At 36.0% G+C, this 18,484-nt stretch overlaps 1 protein-coding gene across 7 annotated transcripts in view; it reads left to right on the top strand.

Moving 5' to 3' along the window:
• The window catches only part of CEP162 (centrosomal protein 162), a 102,778-nt gene that overhangs the window by 47,417 nt on the left and 36,877 nt on the right, over positions 1–18,484 (top strand). For 6 of the 7 annotated variants that reach the window (XM_019030232.4, XM_055391982.2, XM_055391983.2 and 3 more), the window contains 7 exons: positions 4,916–5,049; positions 5,314–5,541; positions 6,079–6,219; positions 8,547–8,659; positions 10,804–10,909; positions 16,952–17,078; positions 18,310–18,473. In XM_019030232.4, coding sequence (XP_018885777.3) covers positions 4,916–5,049; positions 5,314–5,541; positions 6,079–6,219; positions 8,547–8,659; positions 10,804–10,909; positions 16,952–17,078; positions 18,310–18,473 — 1,013 coding nt within the window. The remainder of the gene's footprint in view (positions 1–4,915; positions 5,050–5,313; positions 5,542–6,078; positions 6,220–8,546; positions 8,660–10,803; positions 10,910–16,951; positions 17,079–18,309; positions 18,474–18,484) is intronic. The other variant, XM_055391985.2, reaches the window with a different exon arrangement.

The following is an 18,484-nucleotide window of genomic DNA, read 5'->3' as shown; positions in this document are numbered from 1 at the left end:
ATAATCATGTGGTTTTTGTCTTTGGTTCTGTTTATATGCTGGATTGCGTTTATTGATTTGCGTATGTTGAACCATCCTTGCATCCCAGGGATGAAGCCCACCTGATCATGGTGGATAAGCTTTTTGATGTGCTGCTGGATTTGGTTTGCCAGTATTTTATTGAGGATTTTTCCATCAATGTTCATCAGGGGCATTGGTCTAAAATTCTCTTTTTTTGTTGTGTCTCTGCCAGGCTTTAGTATCAGGATGATGCTGACCTCATAAAATGAGTTAGGGAAGATTCCCTCTTTTTCTATTAATTGGAATAGTTTCAGAAGGAATAGTACCAGCTCCTCCTTGTACCTCTGGTAGAATTTGGCTGTGAATCCGTCTGGTCCTGTACTTTTTTTTGGTTGGTAGGCTATTAATTATTGCCTCAATTTCAGAGCCTGTTAGTGGTCTATTCAGGGATTCAAGTTCTTCCTGGTTTAGTCTTGGGATGGTGTATGTGTCCAGGAATGTATCCATTTCTTCTAGATTTTCTGGTTTATTTGCTGAAAGGTGTTTATAATATTCTCTGATGGTAGTTTGTATTTCTGTGGGATATCTAATTAAACTAAAGAGCTTCTGCACAGCAAAAGAAACTACCATTAGAGTGAACAGGCAACCTACACAATGGGAGAAAATTTTTGCAATCTACTCATCTGACAAAGGGCTAATATCCAGAATCTACAAAGAACTCAAATTTACAAGAAAAAAACAACCCCATCAAAAAGTGGGTGAAGGATATGAAAAGGATATTAACAGACATTTCTCAAAAGAAGACATTTATGCAGCCAACAGACACATGAAAAAATGCTAATCATCACTGGCCATCAGAGAAATGCAAATCAAAACCACAGTGAGACACCATCTCACACCAATTTGAATGGCGATCATTAAAAAGTCAGCAAACAACAGGTGCTGGAGAGGATGTGGAGAAATAGGAACACTTTTACACTGTTGGTAGGAGTGTAAACTAGTTCAACAGTTGTGGAAGACAGTGTGGCGATTCCTCAAGGATCTAGAACTAGAAATACCTTTTGACCCAGCCATCCCATTACTGGGTATATACCCAAAGGATTATAAATCATTCTACTATAAAGACAGATGCACATGTATGTTTATTGCGGCACTATTCACGATAGCAAAAACTTGGAACCAACCCAGATGTCCATCAATGATAGACTGGATTAAGAAAATGTGGCACATATACACTATGGAATACTATGCAGCCATAAAAAAGGATGAGTTCATGTCCTTTGTAGGGACATGGATGCAGCTGGAAACCATCATTCTCAGCAAACTATTGCAAGGACAAAAAACCAAACACTGCATGTTCTCACTCATAGGTGGGAATTGAACAATGAGAACACTTGGACACAGGAAGGGGAACAGCACACACCCGGGCCTGTCGTGGGGTTGGGGGTAGCGGGGAGGTATAGCATTAGGAGATATACCTAATTTAAATGATGAGTTAATGGGTGCAGCACACCAACATGGCACATGTATACATATGTAACAAACCTGCACGTTGTGCACATGTACCCTAGAACTTAAAGTAAAATAAAAAATTTAAAAAAGAAAAGGAGATAAGGTTTGCAAAGTGGCTAGCTTGGCATCTTGCACATACAGGTATTAAGCAAAGGTTACCCCTTACTACATCCCCTAGGGATGTTCCTCAAAATTGTATTAATCAAAGCATACTTTAAAAGTTTGCAAAGATGCTCAATGGTTGAATAAATTTATTGAAAAAATTTAAATTATTACCAAAAAAGTAAACATATGCAAATTTAAATAAAATGGTTAATGAATCCCATTTATCCCTCACCCAGCTTCAAAATTATGAACTCCTATTCAGTCTTGTTTCATCTTCATTTCCAGCTACTCTCTTTTTATTTTGAAGCTAACCCAGACATTATATTATTTCAACTGCAAATATGTCCGTATGCATCTTTAAAGATAAAGACTTAAAAAAAACACCATACCATTATCTTACCTTAAAAACGTAACAATTTTTTAACATTATTAAATATCCAGTCAAGTTTAAATAGCCAAATATCTCATAAATGTCATAACTTTTTACAGTTTATTTGATTCAGGATCAAAATATATTTAAAAATGTAATAAAAAGTTTGGCAGTAGCCAAAATCTAGACTGCTACAAATTCTAAGTCTCACATACTGACTTTTCCTAGAGTGCAGAAATAATATTATATCATAATAAAATAATGCTCCCTCATTTGGACAGCATTATTTAGTGCCTTTACTTTGTTAATTCAATACAATTATTTTCCTAATCTCAACTTGGCCACTAAATAACAGTGTGTCCTTGGGCTATTCAATCAACTTGTCCAAGTCACAGTTTTCATACTTTTAAAAAGAGTGTTGAACTAATATTGATTATTCGGGCCAGGCGCAGTGACTCACACCTGTAATCCCAGCAATCTGGGAAGCTAAGGTGGCAGGTCACTTGAGGTAAAGAGTTCGAGACCAGCCTGGCCAACATGGTAAAACTCTGTCTCTACTAAAAATACGAAAAATTTGCTGGACGTGGTGGCGGACACTTGTAATCCCAGCTACTTGGGAGGCTGAGGCAGGAGAATTGCTTGAGCCTGGGAGGCGGAGGTTGCAGTGAGCCGAGATCGCACCATGGCAGTCCAGCCTAGGCAACAAAGGAAGATGCTGTCTCAAAATAAATAAATAAAGATTATTCAGCATGCTTTTATTGTGAACCTCCGGGTGAGAGGCAGGACAGCACAGTATTGAGAGGAAACATCCAGCAGATCTGGCCTGGAGCCCTGCCACATACAGGCCACATGAGCTGGGATTAGTTCCTTAATCTCTCTTTGTCTCAGTTTCCAAGTCTCTGAAATGCAAATGAAAGAAAACCAAACCCAGAAAGTTTTTCCTGTATGCATATAGTGGTGGGGTACAGGGAAGGGTGGATAAAATGAGAAAATATGAGTACAGTGATTGTCACTTAGGAATCCTTCAATAAATAGTCAATGTAGTTAGCCTATCAACTAGGGAAGGGGATGAGGAGATGAGGCTGGAGGATGGGCGGAGGTGAGAACTGTCTTGTCCACTGTGGCAGCCACTGGCCACACATGGCCATTTAGCATTTGAAATGTAGCTAGTCTGAATTGAGATGTCTTGTAAATAAATTACCTTTTGTACTTCTAAGATGTAGTATCAACAAGCAACATAAAATATCCCCATTTTTAATGATTTATTTATGTCAAAATCTTAATATGTTGGATATATTGTGTTAAATAAATATTATTAAAATTTTTTAAAAATACACTCCAGCCTGGGAAACAGAGTGAGACTCTGTCTCAAAAAAAAAAAAAATTAAAATAAATATAATTACTTGATACTTTAGTCCACTGAGAAGTCAAAATTAAGAATTCAAGAAGGGAGAACTCTGGCATAAAAGGACTGGAAGACTACAACCATGAACAAGAACATGTGATAGGTTGAGTATTACATATCCAAAAAGCCTGGGACCAGAAGTGTTTCAAATTTCAGATTTCGTTGGATTTTGGAGTATTTGCATTATATTTACCAGTTTAGCATCTCCAATCCCAAAATCCAAAATCCTAAACGACGTAAGCATTTTTCTATGAGCGTCATGTTGACCCTCAAAAAATTTCAGATTTTAGAGCAGTTTGGATTTTGGATTTTCTGATCTGGGACGTTCCACCTGTACTAGCTGCCTTGTCCTAAGGAGAATCAAGTGCTAGCAGATCACACCCCATTCATTTAATGAGCCTCCAGTGATTTGGAAGTTTTGAAAGCCTGCTCTTACAATGACTTAAAACAGTCTCTTCATGAACACTTTTAGAAATTTCTCCAGAAAACTTACATCGGTCTAATTAAATATGATCATAACTCTATAAGGAAAACCTTCACATACCTGGAAAAATAATTGAAATGAAATCTTTTGGTGAGGGACTGTTGGTAATTTGTTTTTTCTTTTGACTGTTCTATATTTTCCAAATATTTAATAATCATGTATAACATTCATTTGTAATTAAAAAGTAAACTGCATTTAAAAAGCATCTTGAATAAATTATTTTAAAAATTTAAATTTTGAAATTCTTAATTTATCTCTAAAGCAATCAGATATTGTTTACTGAACTCAGGACCTGTAGTATTTGAATATGGACCTTAGGATCCTTTTTAGGTACTGTTCTTAAACATTGTTTATTATTAACTGAATACTATATTAGCCTTAGAATGATTTCTTGTTTAAGAATTTACAGGTTACCTTAAAAGCTGAAAATTGGAACAGAATATATATTAATCACTTTTTTTATAATTTAATATATATTGCCAAGTTTTTATAGCAGTGTTAATCTTTTAAAATCTGATTTAGATTAACAATTATAAAATCCTCCATGCAATTTATATTATTCCATTGATACTATAATATCATGATATACATTGTTTATAAAAAATGTGCTCTGAAAGCACACTTAATCCGCATCAAAATGTTTCATAACGTTATCAGCTGCTCCTTGATTTGTCATTTAGAAATTTTGATTGATTATTGCTATGAACATTTAACAGAAGAATTTATTTAAAACTAATAAACTCTGAAAGTTATTTCTATCCACATTCTCACATTTATTTAGCTCCATTTGTCAGTTGACATGAGTCTTGGGTTAATTGGCCATCTGTGTCAAATTTAGTAGAATGTTGATTATGGAGTGGCAATTTTTCTGAATGCAATCAGTTATAGTGAAACAGCTGTGTTATAGTGTAGTCCATCAGCCTATTTTGAGATCCTCATTTTTGTGTTTCCATTGTATTTTTAGTTATTGGACACAATTGATGAGTACACATTTAACTTTACATTTGTGGTGCATTTATACATTGTTTATAATATTTAGAAATCTTATCTGGAACAAAACTCATCAAGCCAGCAGCTTTGGATAAACCAGCTCACAAAACTGAAAGTTGCCTGTCTACTCGTAAGAAGTCTGAAAATCCCACAGAAACTGATTCCTGTATTCAGTTTCAGACTGTAAGTATTAAATTCAAAATTAATAATCATAATGTTTTATGTTCTAAAATTATATTAAAACTAAATTATATATAACAAAATACAATAAGGACTGAAATGTCTTTTCCTTTGAGTGATACTGTAATCACTCTTACTAAACAGTTAATTTTCTTGTATAATAGAACATTATTAACCATGTCCTTTTTATTCTTTTTTTAATTAACCACCTGTGTTCAAATCTTATACATAAGTCTACTGTAATGAAGTAATGCTTTGTCTTGAAAGAATTCCTTAGGATACTGTGGTGAGAACAAGGAGAAGGAATTACTTATGTTTAAAAGAGTTCAGGAAGCAGAGGAAAAATGGAGGGGTGCGCAAGCCCTAATTGAGCAAATTAAAGCCACATTCTCAGAAAAGGAGAAAGAACTAGAAAATAAGTTGGAAGAACTAAAGAAACAACAGGAAAAAGAACTCTTCAAATTGAATCAAGATAATTATATTCTTCAAGCCAAGGTACTAGATACATTGTTCTGGTATTTTTTTATATTTATTAAAAAAAAATAAGCTGAATTCCCTGCTAAATACATTGTCATCCTTGGTTCCTAGTGATGTTTGACTTGATGTATTTGCTGTATAAAATATAGAATGGTTCCAAGAGTGATTCCGTACATGAGAGCCTAAATTTTGAACCCTTGGGGGAGAAAATTAAATTTAAATTGGCTCATTTTTATGGTTTTCTTCTGTTAGCAGTCCTTTTTAAAGAAAATCAGTTCATTCTGACCTTCAAAGAAATCAAAGTTTGAGCAAGAACTGCTATAGAAGGTATAGACCCAGAGGATGATATTGTGTAGCATTTTTGAGTTCCTTTACTCACCCAGCACCATCAGCACAAAACAGCACTTTGCTGATTTAACTAGTTATGTCACATTCTAATATGTTCAATATTATAAGACAGTTTTCGATCTAAATAGGAGTTTCCTGTTATTCTTTCTCACTTCTCACCTTATCATTTCCTTCCCCAAATAAAACAATTTCTGCAATTTCTCCAAGTTAAGCAGCTTTGAAGAAACAAACAAAAAACAAAGGTGGTTACATTTTGGAGAAGCAGCTGATCCTGTCACTGGAGAAAAGTTGAAGCAAATCCAAAAAGAAATACAAGAACAAGAGACACTTCTTCAAGGATATCAACAGGTATGGCAATTCTTCAGCATATGGCAAATTTACTCTTGATCTTTTAGTTATAAAAATAAGGCAGGCCAGGCACAGTGGCTTATGCCTGTAATCCCAGCACTTTGGGAGGATGAGGTGGGCGGATCACCTGAGGTCAGGAGTTCGAGACCAGCCTGGCCAACATGGTGAAACCCCATCTCTACTAAAAATAAAAAAAATTGGCTGGGCATGGTGGCACACACCTGTCATCCCAGCTACTTGGGAGGTTGAGGCAAGAGAATCGCTTGAACCTAGGAGGCAGAGGTTGCAGTGAGCTGAGATCACATCACTGCACTCCAGCCTAGGCAACAGAGTGAGACTCTGTCTCAAAAAAAAAAAAAAAAAGGTATATTAAAATACTTCTCTGCTTATTTAACAGATAATGGTAATCCTGGCAAATAGGAGATAATAATTTGACTAGTCTGTGTATTTCTCATGAGGAGAATTAAATGGTAAAAGCATGGGTTCTGGATTAGAAAAATGTGGTTTTGAGTCTTAGCTCTACCACCTGCTGTGTGCCTTGGGCATCACTTAATCTTTCTAATCCAGTTTCTTCATCTGTGAAGTGGGGATAATAATACATAGGATCCCTAACTTCCACTGGTTTGACTTAACAAAGTTTTAATTTATGATGGGCTTATCAGGATGTAACGTCATCATAAGTTTTACTTACTATTTTTTGACTTTACATTGGGTTTATCAGGGTATTAAGTGCATTTTCAACTTAGGACATTTTTTACTTACTTTTTGGCCTTATTGGGATATAGCTATTTGCGGGGCAAGCAAGTTGAGGAGCATCTGTACACTCTTAGTGTGACACAGCAATCGATCAATGAAAGTTACCTGCTATTTTTAGTAGCCAGTTTCTTAAAAACTGTCCTATCTTTTCTTAGTTTTCTGTAATGCTCTTCAGTAGACAATATTGGCTGGTTTTGCTATTATATTCAGAAATATGAATCTGAAATTAATTGCTAATGCCCTGAGGATGAAAAAATTTTGAATTTAATGCAAGAAAATCTGTGGGTCCTATAGAGGCAGATGTTTGCAATGTGTAATGACATCTTGGTATCTTGGGGTTGCTAGCCTGACAGTCAACCAGGACAGGTTTAGTTATCTTCAATTCAGCATAAGACTTTATCTTTGTTCTGTGCCTCCCACACCTTTTTTTCTTACTTCTCTCCTTTCTTGTCTCTCATTACATTCTTCTCTTTTGACAACTGTAACTTGAACCTTGAGCCTTAGTAACATGCATTATCACCCAGGGACATCATCAAAAGCATTGCCCCATCAATGATTACAATGTTTGCTGTAACTGAATTGGAATGATTTTGCAGGACACACTGCCTTCAGTTACTGGGAACCATTCAAATTCTTCTGCCAGTTTGATCTTGCCATTTCAGGGGTTTTTAAGAAAATTTAACAGACCCATGAGTATGCCGACCAACCCCTCCAACAGAGACAACACAAAATTTATGTGTCTAAATAGTAGGGGGAAATGTTCGTTAATTCTTCATGTATTTAAGCACAGACTGTCACCAGGCACTATTCCAGACATGGTAAAACAGTCTATAGTTTGCATTAGATACTCAAAGCCCTTGGTTTGCATCTGATTTTTAATTTTAAACAGGTTCATAAGCCAGGGAGGGCATCTAAGTGCAGATTGGCAACATCTCTTCTCCCTCTGATCTCAACTGGTTGAGTCACTCTTTAGCTCTTTAGCTCAAGCCCTGTGGTGAACTGGGTCTGTCCTCTGCTCTGCCTTGTCCTGACAACTTTCAGAAACACCAGTCTTTAACTCCCTGTTTACAGTCAATAGCAGATACAAGTATGAGCACCCGTAGGTACATCTGATTACCTCACCACTGGCAGCCAGACTTCCAGAATCTTCCTCCAGCAGTGATTTTTTTTTTTCCCCCTCTCTTGAGCCAGAAACAGAAAAGAATGTAAAGGGTCTCACTGGGTCTTTCCACCCAGGTCCACACAGTCAGGATGTGGTGATTCCTTCAGCCACTCTCCCACTTACCTCCTGTGAAATGCAGTGCATTAAACTGACCTTAGGCCCTTTGGCTTTGGGAATTTTTGCAAATTATTTTTTCAATTAGCCATTTTAAACGTTATGGAAAGAACTGTTTTTAGACACCAAATTTTCTTCAGATATAATATAAAAAGTTTAAAAAAGACTTTACATACGCAAAAGCTAAAGAAACTTAAAAGGCCGTTTAAAGGATTAATCTATTATGAGCACATATATTATGTTATATAAGTACTAATGACTTTTAACTATAATGCAGTTTTCTGTTTTTAAAAAGGAAAATGAACGATTATATAATCAAGTAAAAGATCTCCAAGAACAAAACAAGAAAAATGAGGAGCGAATGTTTAAGGAAAACCAAAGTTTATTCAGTGAGGTAGCTTCCTTAAAGTAAGTCCTTTTGAACTTCTTAAAATCAAATATACTTAGACTATTTCAAGCATTTTCTTATTATGTTAATAATACATTTATTTTTACTTAGACATAGTAAAATTTTATTTTTATTTGTACACATTTCCAATTTATATGTTTAATACTCAGTGGATTTTTCTTTTGGTGTTAGATGGCTAGCACATACTTGATAGTATTTTCAGCATATTCATATTTGAATTCATATGAATTTATGTTCATAACTGATTCAAACATCAGTTTCAGGAAATTGAATATATAGTATTCCTCTTGATCAGTCATTAAGAATGAGATAATTAACCATTTCCCAAGGAACCATATGATTAATAATACTAAAAAAGAATGGTCATACAGTATCACTTATGATCTTCTTGGGTCAGGTTCCATAGAAGCAGAGCCTGAGATGGTGGAGGTCCTTGTGGAGTTGATATACTGAAGGATAACTCTCAGGAGAAGGGAGCAAGGGAAGCAGGAACGGCGAGGGCAAATAGTGGTCTCAGCTGGAGACTGGCTTCATTCTCCTCCCAAGAAGCTCTGGAGAATAAATTGTACCAGAGTTGGTCCCTGCTTGAGGCAAGGGGGCAGCCTTAGTCACTGGCCGGAGTGTACCGTGGAAAGGAGTAGGGGCTGCCCTTTATGCCGGGTCAGGGGCTGCGGTTTAAAGGAGCACCTGTAAGTTGTTTTCAGCCAGCATTTATCATGGCAGGGTTATGGAGCACCAGCACCTACTTAGGAATCATATTTCAGACTATAAGGTCTTTTGGATGTTACTGCTTCCAACTTTAACATATTAAGTGAAAAAGCCAGGCCCATGAACATGGACAAGCTAGCATACTATCTTCTTTTAGAAAATGACCACTATTTGTGTATCTTTTTATGTAAACACCTAATCACTCAGAAAGGACTGTTCTCAGAAGTTTCTGACCCATGAGTATCATGAATGTTTATTGAATTTATTTATATACTTCTCCCCCTTTTTGGTTATATAACCTAGGGCCTAAGAGGCAGGGCTGCTAATAATAGCTCATACTGATCTGTCAGGCAAAATAGAAAAAGGCACACTTGGTAGCAGACTATATATATATATCCTCTTTCTCCTTGTAAGTTGGTAAGTGTAACCCCAGGCCATGTGTGATAATCTGCACAGTGGTAATGCCTGAATGCATTTACTTATGCTTTTTTTTTTTTTTGAGGCGGAGTCTCACTCTGTCGCCCAGGCTGGAGTGCAATGGCGTAATCTCGGCTCACTGCAAGCTCTGCCTCCCAGGTTCATGCCATTCTGCCTCAGCCTCCCGAGTATCTGGGACTACAGGCACCCGCCACCATGCCTGGCTAATTTTTTGTATTTTTTAGTAGAGACAGAGTTTCACCATGTTAGCCAGGATGGTCTCGATCTCCTGACCTCGTGATCCACCCGCCTCGGCCTCCCAACGTGCTGGGATTACAGGCATGAGCCACCGTGTCTGGCCTACTTATGCTTTTTTTCCCAGATGTTTCAGTAAAGTTATTTTAAAATATCTTATCTTGTACTACTTGGCTTCTAAAAGAAGATCTATCCCAGGATCCAAAATTGAAGCTGTAAATTAACTTTCAGAATGAAATAAATGGTTTCTTTAGTACATTAGGGTTAGATGATCTTATGTGGAATCCAAAACTCCTTCTATAATATCTCTGGAATAACAGGAAAATTGAATCTAAAGTCCAGATATTAGGCTGTGTTTGGTTTTGTTTGTTAGTTTCCATGTATGAGACTGGCGACTCTCAGAAAAGATTCTAGAACAATATGACAAGGAGTGCATTAACAACCCCACAGAAAAATGCAGCGCATCTTTGTGGACGATTAATTTTTTTCCTCTGAGAATTGGGAATTAATATTTTATATTATAAATAAACCAATAATCTTAGGTTTCAGTTCTTTTAGAATAGATATAAGCATTTCCCTTAAAGTATATTTCTCTTTTAGTATGGTAGTATTTTAATCTTTAGATTAAATGAAAATTTTACCTTCATTTATGCATACAGTTTCAATGTATGTTAGTTTTTAATTTTTAAGAATTGAATATTTTCTACTGAAAGGAGCACCTGGTAAGAAAGAAAAACAACTTTTTATTTTCAAAATAAATTAGAGAACAGATGCACAAAAGTCGTTTTCTGTCTCAAGTAGTTGAAGATTCAGAGCCCACAAGAAATCAGAATTTTACAGATCTGTTAGCAGAACTACGGATGGCACAGGTAAGTTGCATAACGATTTTGACTATTAGGGATAATAAAGGTTTTATAAAAATCCCCATTTTTATAAAAATTTTTATTAAAAAATTACATAGAAATGTATAAAAAAAATCTATAAATTTCATACCATTTAAAACTTAGGGAGAAATATCTTAAATTAGTATATAGTATACACATGACCTTAGTATAGAGGAAACATTATATTACTGTTTTTAGATGTCATTGTCTTTATGATTCAGCCTCTCATCAGGCATTTGTCACATCTCATCAGGTCCATTTATCATAGAGCCATATCAGAGGCATGGTTTTATTTAGGACATGTATACCTTATTTGAAACAAATTCCTTATTTGAAAGCGTGCAGCCTAAATAGTGTAATTTGGAGATAATTATTTACCTTTAAAAGTTAGTAGCTTTCTACCTGTCTTCCGAAGTAGGCTGTGCACTTCTAGAGAGCAGAGACTGTATCTTACAAGTATTTATATTCCACATACCTAACATAAAGTTGAAATGCAATGCTGTTCCATAACTTTTTTATGTTTATTAAATTGTATTATAAAGAATATGGCCTAGAGTTTTCTAAAGCAGTATTTATCAATACAAGGAGTTTGGGAATTTAAGGCAGGGTAGTTCTATTTTAAGCAGAAGTAATTCATGCACTGCATGATTTTTATCATCCCTGTCCCTAAGAACTATGTGCTTATAGCACCCACCAGTCATTTTAACAATTAAAACCACTCTGCCACATTTCCAAACACGGCCTGTGGAGTACAGTTACTTCCTCCCACCCCTCCCTTTGAGAATCATAGTACTAAAACTAAAAAGCCCTTCCAATCTATTTCAATTATTATGTAAATTAGAAAAATTCCAGTTATTTTTTAATAGTAATTTACCACACAAAGTTAGGTTACAAACAAATAGAAACATACCATAGTTAATAAAGATAACAGGGTTTTGTAGTATATAAAATACAGCTTTACATATGAATCCATTATAGGAAACTTCCTTTGGTTGCATGTGTATGTAGGAAGGCAGATAGGTAGAAAGGTAAATGAATGATTGGACAACCCCTCCTTTTCAGTGGGCCTCAAAAATAGCAAGCTAAAGCAGAAATTAATATTACCATATTTTATGAAGACTTGGGGGAACAAAGTAAGGTTTCAAGCATAGCATTAGCATTAGTTCCAAAGGCTGTTGTTTTTACCTTTTAAAAGTCCTGTTTTGAACATATTTTAATGACAGAAAATTTGAAAACTCCCACTAACAACACCAAAAGATACTGGGAAAAAAATATAATAAATATCTTGTAAATGGATAACCATGCTCTCAAGAAAGTAAGGGAAATCTTTAGAAGCCAAAAGTAAGGATGGATAAAAAGATAGCAGTAAGTTTAGTAACCAAGAGGCCTGAGCTTTAACAGCAAAGTGTAGACGGGATACCCTTCAAAGACTAAATCTTTCACTAAAATAGTGGATTAGGAAAAAAGAAGCTGAGATGTCAAGGAAGCTTTTCTGTCTTAACTTGGTCTCTGGGTGGAGAGAGGTAAAAAGTCTCCTCTGCACATACTTTAATGGTTGTTCAATGTAAATGGTACCTCTTCTGCCTCATTTGTGTTTAGTATTTGAATTGACACTACCTTGCAATGCTCAAACTAAAAAAATAACTAAACATTAGTTCTGAGTCAGTGATAACCTCTGGTAGATTTAGAAGAAACAAATGCAAAACAATTCTTAGAAGTATACACCCTTGAACCCAAGCAACACAGTATTCCCACAGATAAAATCCAGCTGATGATTTGCTCACAATGCAAAATTACAAAACCTAGAGAAACAGCCCACCATCAGCAGGCATGAGGTGCTTTACAGCAGGATTAGAACCCCAATAGAATTGCTATAAAATAAATAGACTTAAAGTGCTTAAATATACAAAATAAATGAAAAAGTATGCAAAAAGAACAAAACAGGCCAGGCAAATTCAAACGAACATTAAACAGAGCTGTGGGAATGAAATATGCCGGAAATTAAGAAAGTAGAATTAAGTAGATGATCATAAACAACTAAGGAAAGCATTAAACTGAAAGACCAATTTAAGGGAACTCAGAGTGAAACAGAAAAATAGAGAAATGTAAAGTATCACAAATATTAACAAATATGAGATGCCCTAATGCACATTTAAATGTTTTAATAGGTAATGGCTGAGGATTCTCTAGAAGTGGTAAAAGGTGAATTCTCAAATTAGGAAGCACAATAAGTCCCACTCAACATAAATGAGTAAAAGTCCACATTTAGTCCCATCATGTTGAAGCTAGCAAAGTCAGGGGAAGCCTAAAAGAAATCAGGGGAAAAAAAATAAAGGTGTTAGTTTAAAATAATCATAAAAATTGTTTGGGAATATTTTTGTGCACATACTGCAAGATAGAATGTAAACATACCTTTATTTTCATTTACTTTGGTATTCTTAAATAGTTTTAGAGCAAAAATTATTTATACTGGGATAAATCAACAAAATAATCGTCAAGTATATTTATGATTTATGTATAGTCTACTTTTTACCTTAAAAATTAGTGCCAATTAGTATATCCTTAAAATGTTAGTTGGTTATAAAGTATGGGTGGAAATGTAATAAAAGGTAAGTTCCTGAGCCCTTTCCTTTTAGTATCCCAGGATTGGGAGGAGAATGGGGCTGACTACAACTCATTTAATCAGACAGCCTTTATTGAACACCTGCCATATACCGGGCACTCATCCAAGCATTGGAAATGTAGTAGGTAAATAAGACAGACCCAGATCTTGCTCACCAGGAACATATGTTCTAGTGAAGAAGACCAACACCAGATACACAAGTAAATAATTACAGATAGTAGTGCTTTGAAGAAAATGAAAATAGAGAATAATGGGTGATGAGTTAGAGGTAAGGCAGCATTTAATAGTGTGGACAGGAAAGCTCTCTCTGAGAAAGAGATGTTTGAGTTGAGAGCTGAAGAGGAGGAACAGCCAGCCATGCAAAGATTCAGGCTTCAAGCCAGAGGGAAGAGCAAATGCAAAAGCCCGGAGTTTGTTACCTTCCAGAAGCTAGAGGCCTTTGAAGCATAAGTGGGTAAAGACAAGAGTAGCAGAGGCCTCTCTGAATGTCTGCACGGTAGCTTATGAGAGAGGAAAAGTACTTGTCAGCCAAAAGCCTTTGGCCAACAGGTTTATCATGGGGCATACTCACTTTCTTGAAAGTAGGCATTCTCTGTCCCTGGAAATATGCAAGCCTTCCATTGATTGATGGCATGATTAAACTTAAGATGTTTACAGTTCTTTGAATTCTAAAATACTGTAATTCCATGAAGTAGACACTGATAGAGAACTTTTCTAAATTGATTGAACTAATTAAGCAACAGGTTTTTGCAGAAAGAGCATTCAGCAACTTTTAGATCAATTTTAGTTTCAGGACTCTCCTGAAAGGACATCTACAGAAGATTAAACAATGAAATGATGCAGTTAAATCTGCGATGCAGCTAGAAACTAAGATTATATAATGCTTTACAAATGCTCTTATTTTCTAAGACTGAATTTTAAATTGTAAGATAGTATAAAACAGAGTTTATAAGAACTTGTCATTTTGAAACTTAAATACCGAGTTGATTGCTGTTGAGTCCAGTAGTTTCATAAGTTCAGTTTAGCGTACATTTATCTAATACATGCCATGCACTTAGTACCATAAAGTAAACAAGTAGTACTAAATCAGTCTTGGTCCCCGTAGAGCCTTCAGCCTAATAAAGAGAAGAGGTTACGTATATATGAATCAGTGTCATAGGAAACAGTAATAAATGCCATACTAGAGGTACAACTGAAGTTTGTGGGAGACAGAAGAGGGGATTATCAGGAATAGCTTAGCTTAACTTGAAGTGAGCTTTGAAAGGTAAGTACGGTTTTTGTCAAGCAGAGGAATGGGGCACAACACTTTGACCTCTGAGAGTAGTATAGAATGTAGTCCATATTGAGAATTCCGTTTTTATTTTTTGATGTCCCAAGCATTTTTTATGCATTTATGACACAAAGTTTGGCAAAATAAAATCCTGCATTTTATATGTCAGGTGGTGATGAGTGCTGTGAGAAAAAAATGAAACTGTGTGCCTGGGGGCCAGGATGGGGCTTGCTATTTTAGATAGGGTAGTCAGGAAGGCCTTCTGGGGCTTCATGTGAGCAGAAATCCTGATGAAGTGAAGGAGGAAACTGCCTGGCTATCTGGGTCCCAAAGCACTGCAAGCAGAAGAGACAGTGCAGACCCCTTGAGGTAGGAGTGTTCAAAACACAGCAAGGAGGTCTCTGGCTAGAATGGAATAGGTGGGGATTTATAGAAGAGGTGATCAGTCATGGGTAAAGCTGGGTTATATGACACTAAAGGTCATGGTAAGGACTTTGGGTTAACCCTGCAAGGAGCCAGCAGAGAGTTTTCTTTTTTGTTGTTTGTTTTGTTTATTTTACTTTAAGTTCTGGGATACATGTACTGAATGGGCAGGTTTGTTACATAGGTATACATGTGCCATGGTGGTTTGCTGCCCCTATCAACCTATCATCTAGGTTTTAAGCCCCACCTGCATTAGGTATTTGTCCTAATTCTCTCCTCCCCTTGCCCCTCACCCCCCAACAGGTACCCTTGTGTGACATTCCCCTCCCTGTGTCCATGTGTTCTCATTCTTCAGCTCCCACTTATGAGTGAGAACATGCAGTGTTCGGTTTTCTGTTCCTGTGTTAGTTTGCTAAGAGTGATGGTTTCCAGCTTCATCCATGGCCCTGCAAAGGACATGAATTCATTCTTTTTTATGGCTGCATAGTATTCCATGGTGTATATGTGCCACATTTTCTTTATCCAGTCTATCATTGGGCATTTGGGTTGGTTCCAAGTCTTTGCTATTGTACATAGTGCTGCAATAAACATACGTGTGCATGCGTATGTATAGTAGAATGATTTATAATCCTTTGGGTATATACCCAGTAATGGGATTGCTGAGTCAAATGGTATTTCTAGTTCTAGATCCTTGAGGAATCACCACACTGTCTTCCACAATGGTTGAACTAATTTACACTCCCACCAACAGTGTAAAAGCATTCCTGTTTCTCCACATCCTTGCCAGCATCTGTTGTTTCCAGACTTTTTAATGATCATCATTCTAATGGCTTGAGATGGTATCTCATTGTGGTTTTGATTTGCATTTCTCTATGACCAGTGATGATGAGCTTTTTTTCATGTTTGTTGGCCGCATAAATGTCGTCTTTTGAGAAGAGTCTGTCTATATCCTTCACCCACTTTTTGATGGTTTTTTTTTTGTAAATTTGTTTAAGTTCTTGTAGATTCTGGATATTAGTCCTTTGTCAGATGGATAAATTGCAAAAATTTCCTCCCATTCTGTAGGTTGCCTGTTCACTCTGACGATAGTTTCTTTTTGCTAAGCAGAAGCTCTTTAGTTTAATTAGATCCCATTTGTCATGGTGGCAGGCACCACCTTGCCTGGCTAATTTTGTATTTTTAGTAGAGACGTGGTTTCACCTTGTTGGCCATACTGGTCTCGAATTCCTGACCTCAAGTGATCCGCCCACCTCGGCCTCCCAAAGTACTGGGATTACAGGCATGAGCCACGCCTGGCCAGCAGAGAGTTTTTGATGGAGAATGACATTAACTGACTGTACAACAATTCATGTGGCTGCTGTGAGAATAGACTGTAGGGGCCAGAGGTAGAAGAGGCATACTAGTTAAGAGCTTATTACAGTAATCCAAGCAAGAGAATTCATGGGTCATCAATATGGTTAGTATATGGAAGAAGTTAGAACAATAGATTGAGAGGTCTTTAATGCTGTGTTGAGATAATTAGAACTGATTTTAATAGGCTATTGCATGCCATTAAAAATTCTGGGGTGGGGCAGGTGGTAGTAATAACATCAGAGCTAAAATTTAGAGAAAATATTTTGCAGCAGTGTTCATGATGGATTGTTTGAAAGACTATACCACAATTTATTGTGGTTGTAAAAAACTTGCTTTTATATTTCTTTTGAATATCAAGAAAGAAAAAGACAGTTTATTGGAAGACATCAAAAGACTGAAACAAGACAAACAAGCTCTTGAAGTAGACTTCGAAAAAATGAAGAAAGAGAGGGACCAAGCCAAAGATCAGATTGCTTATGTCACAGGTAAAACACTGAGCTGAAACAGTGTACCTTTATAATCATAACTGTTCTAATGTTGAATTTAAGTAATAGAAATTGAATGGTATAATCAAAATGCTCCCCTTGAAGTATATTGTAATTTTAGAAACATTTTTTAAAATTAGTTATTAAAAGATGTGTGAATTTGATTGGGTTTAACAGGAATAACTGCAAGACAAGAGAAAATCAAGAATTATTTTGGATTCACGGCATTTATGTTTGGTCGTTCATAAATCTGTCATCCTAGCTAGACTGTGACCTTCCTGAGGGCAAGGCCTGTCTTCTTTTCCCTGGGTCTGAAACTTTGTAGGCTGTTGTGTATTTGCCAAGTGAATAAATAGTAGTGCACTGGGTTTTATAAAGAACACATAGATAAATGTGGCATGGTCCCTACTACGAAAACCAAGGGGAGTAAGGTAAGAATACTCATAATGTAACAAAAAATTACAAACAAACATGAGAGGAAGTCGGATACCAAATGACGGTTTCGTGACAGAGTGGCATTTGAGCTGGGCCTTGACGGGTAGTAAAATTTGAAAGTGAAGGGATGGAGAGAAGCTGCAGAAGTATGTTCTATAACTTAGAGTGGCAGAACACAGGGATAGAAAGTTAGATCAGAGGAGCCCTTGTTTGCAAAAGATAGGATCTTTCCTCTGCAGTATTATGAGCTTCAGTATAAGATATGTGCAGAGAAATCCATTCTGACCTGTTTGTAAGAAAATGACATTTGCTTCCCTTATCCGTAAAATATAGAGTAACAACAATAATAGTAGTATCCACTGTAAAAGTTTGTTGTAGTAAATAACGTAATAAATGGTAATAAGCACTCCTGAATGTTTGTCATTGTTACTTTTTAGTATAATTATGGGCGTTCTTCATTTTTATTATTTCTTAAATCCAACATTTATTTTCCCATGGAAACAACTTTACTTTTATAATTTTAAAAAGGTTACTGGAAAATAATTTATCAAAAATTTCTACATAGCCAACTTTGCTATAAGGTTGACAATTTGGATTATAAACACAATCTCTTATTTCCTTTGACTAATAGATTAAGCTAGACACTATGTTGTATACATCAGTTGTTTTATGCTCCTTATTTTTTCATAATGCTGTCATTAGATGGGCATTGGTTTTCATTTAAAATCTTTTAATTTAGTTTATTTCCATATTTTGGAGAACAACAAGCAGGTTATTGAGTTACTTTATCTTATAGGTGAGAAATTATATGAAATAAAAATTTTAGAAGAAACACATAAACAAGAAATCAGTCGTCTGCAAAAAAGATTACAGTGGTATGCTGAAAATCAGGAACTTCTGGATAAAGATGCACTTCGGCTTAGAGAAGCAAATGAGGAAATTGAGAAGCTCAAACTTGAGGTAGTAGATAT

Source organism: Gorilla gorilla, chromosome 5 (assembly GCF_029281585.2).
Source record: "Gorilla gorilla gorilla isolate KB3781 chromosome 5, NHGRI_mGorGor1-v2.1_pri, whole genome shotgun sequence".
Taxonomy (NCBI): domain Eukaryota; kingdom Metazoa; phylum Chordata; class Mammalia; order Primates; family Hominidae; genus Gorilla; species Gorilla gorilla.
Note: the sequence above shows the minus strand (reverse complement) of the source record. Positions and strands in the feature narration are given on the sequence as shown.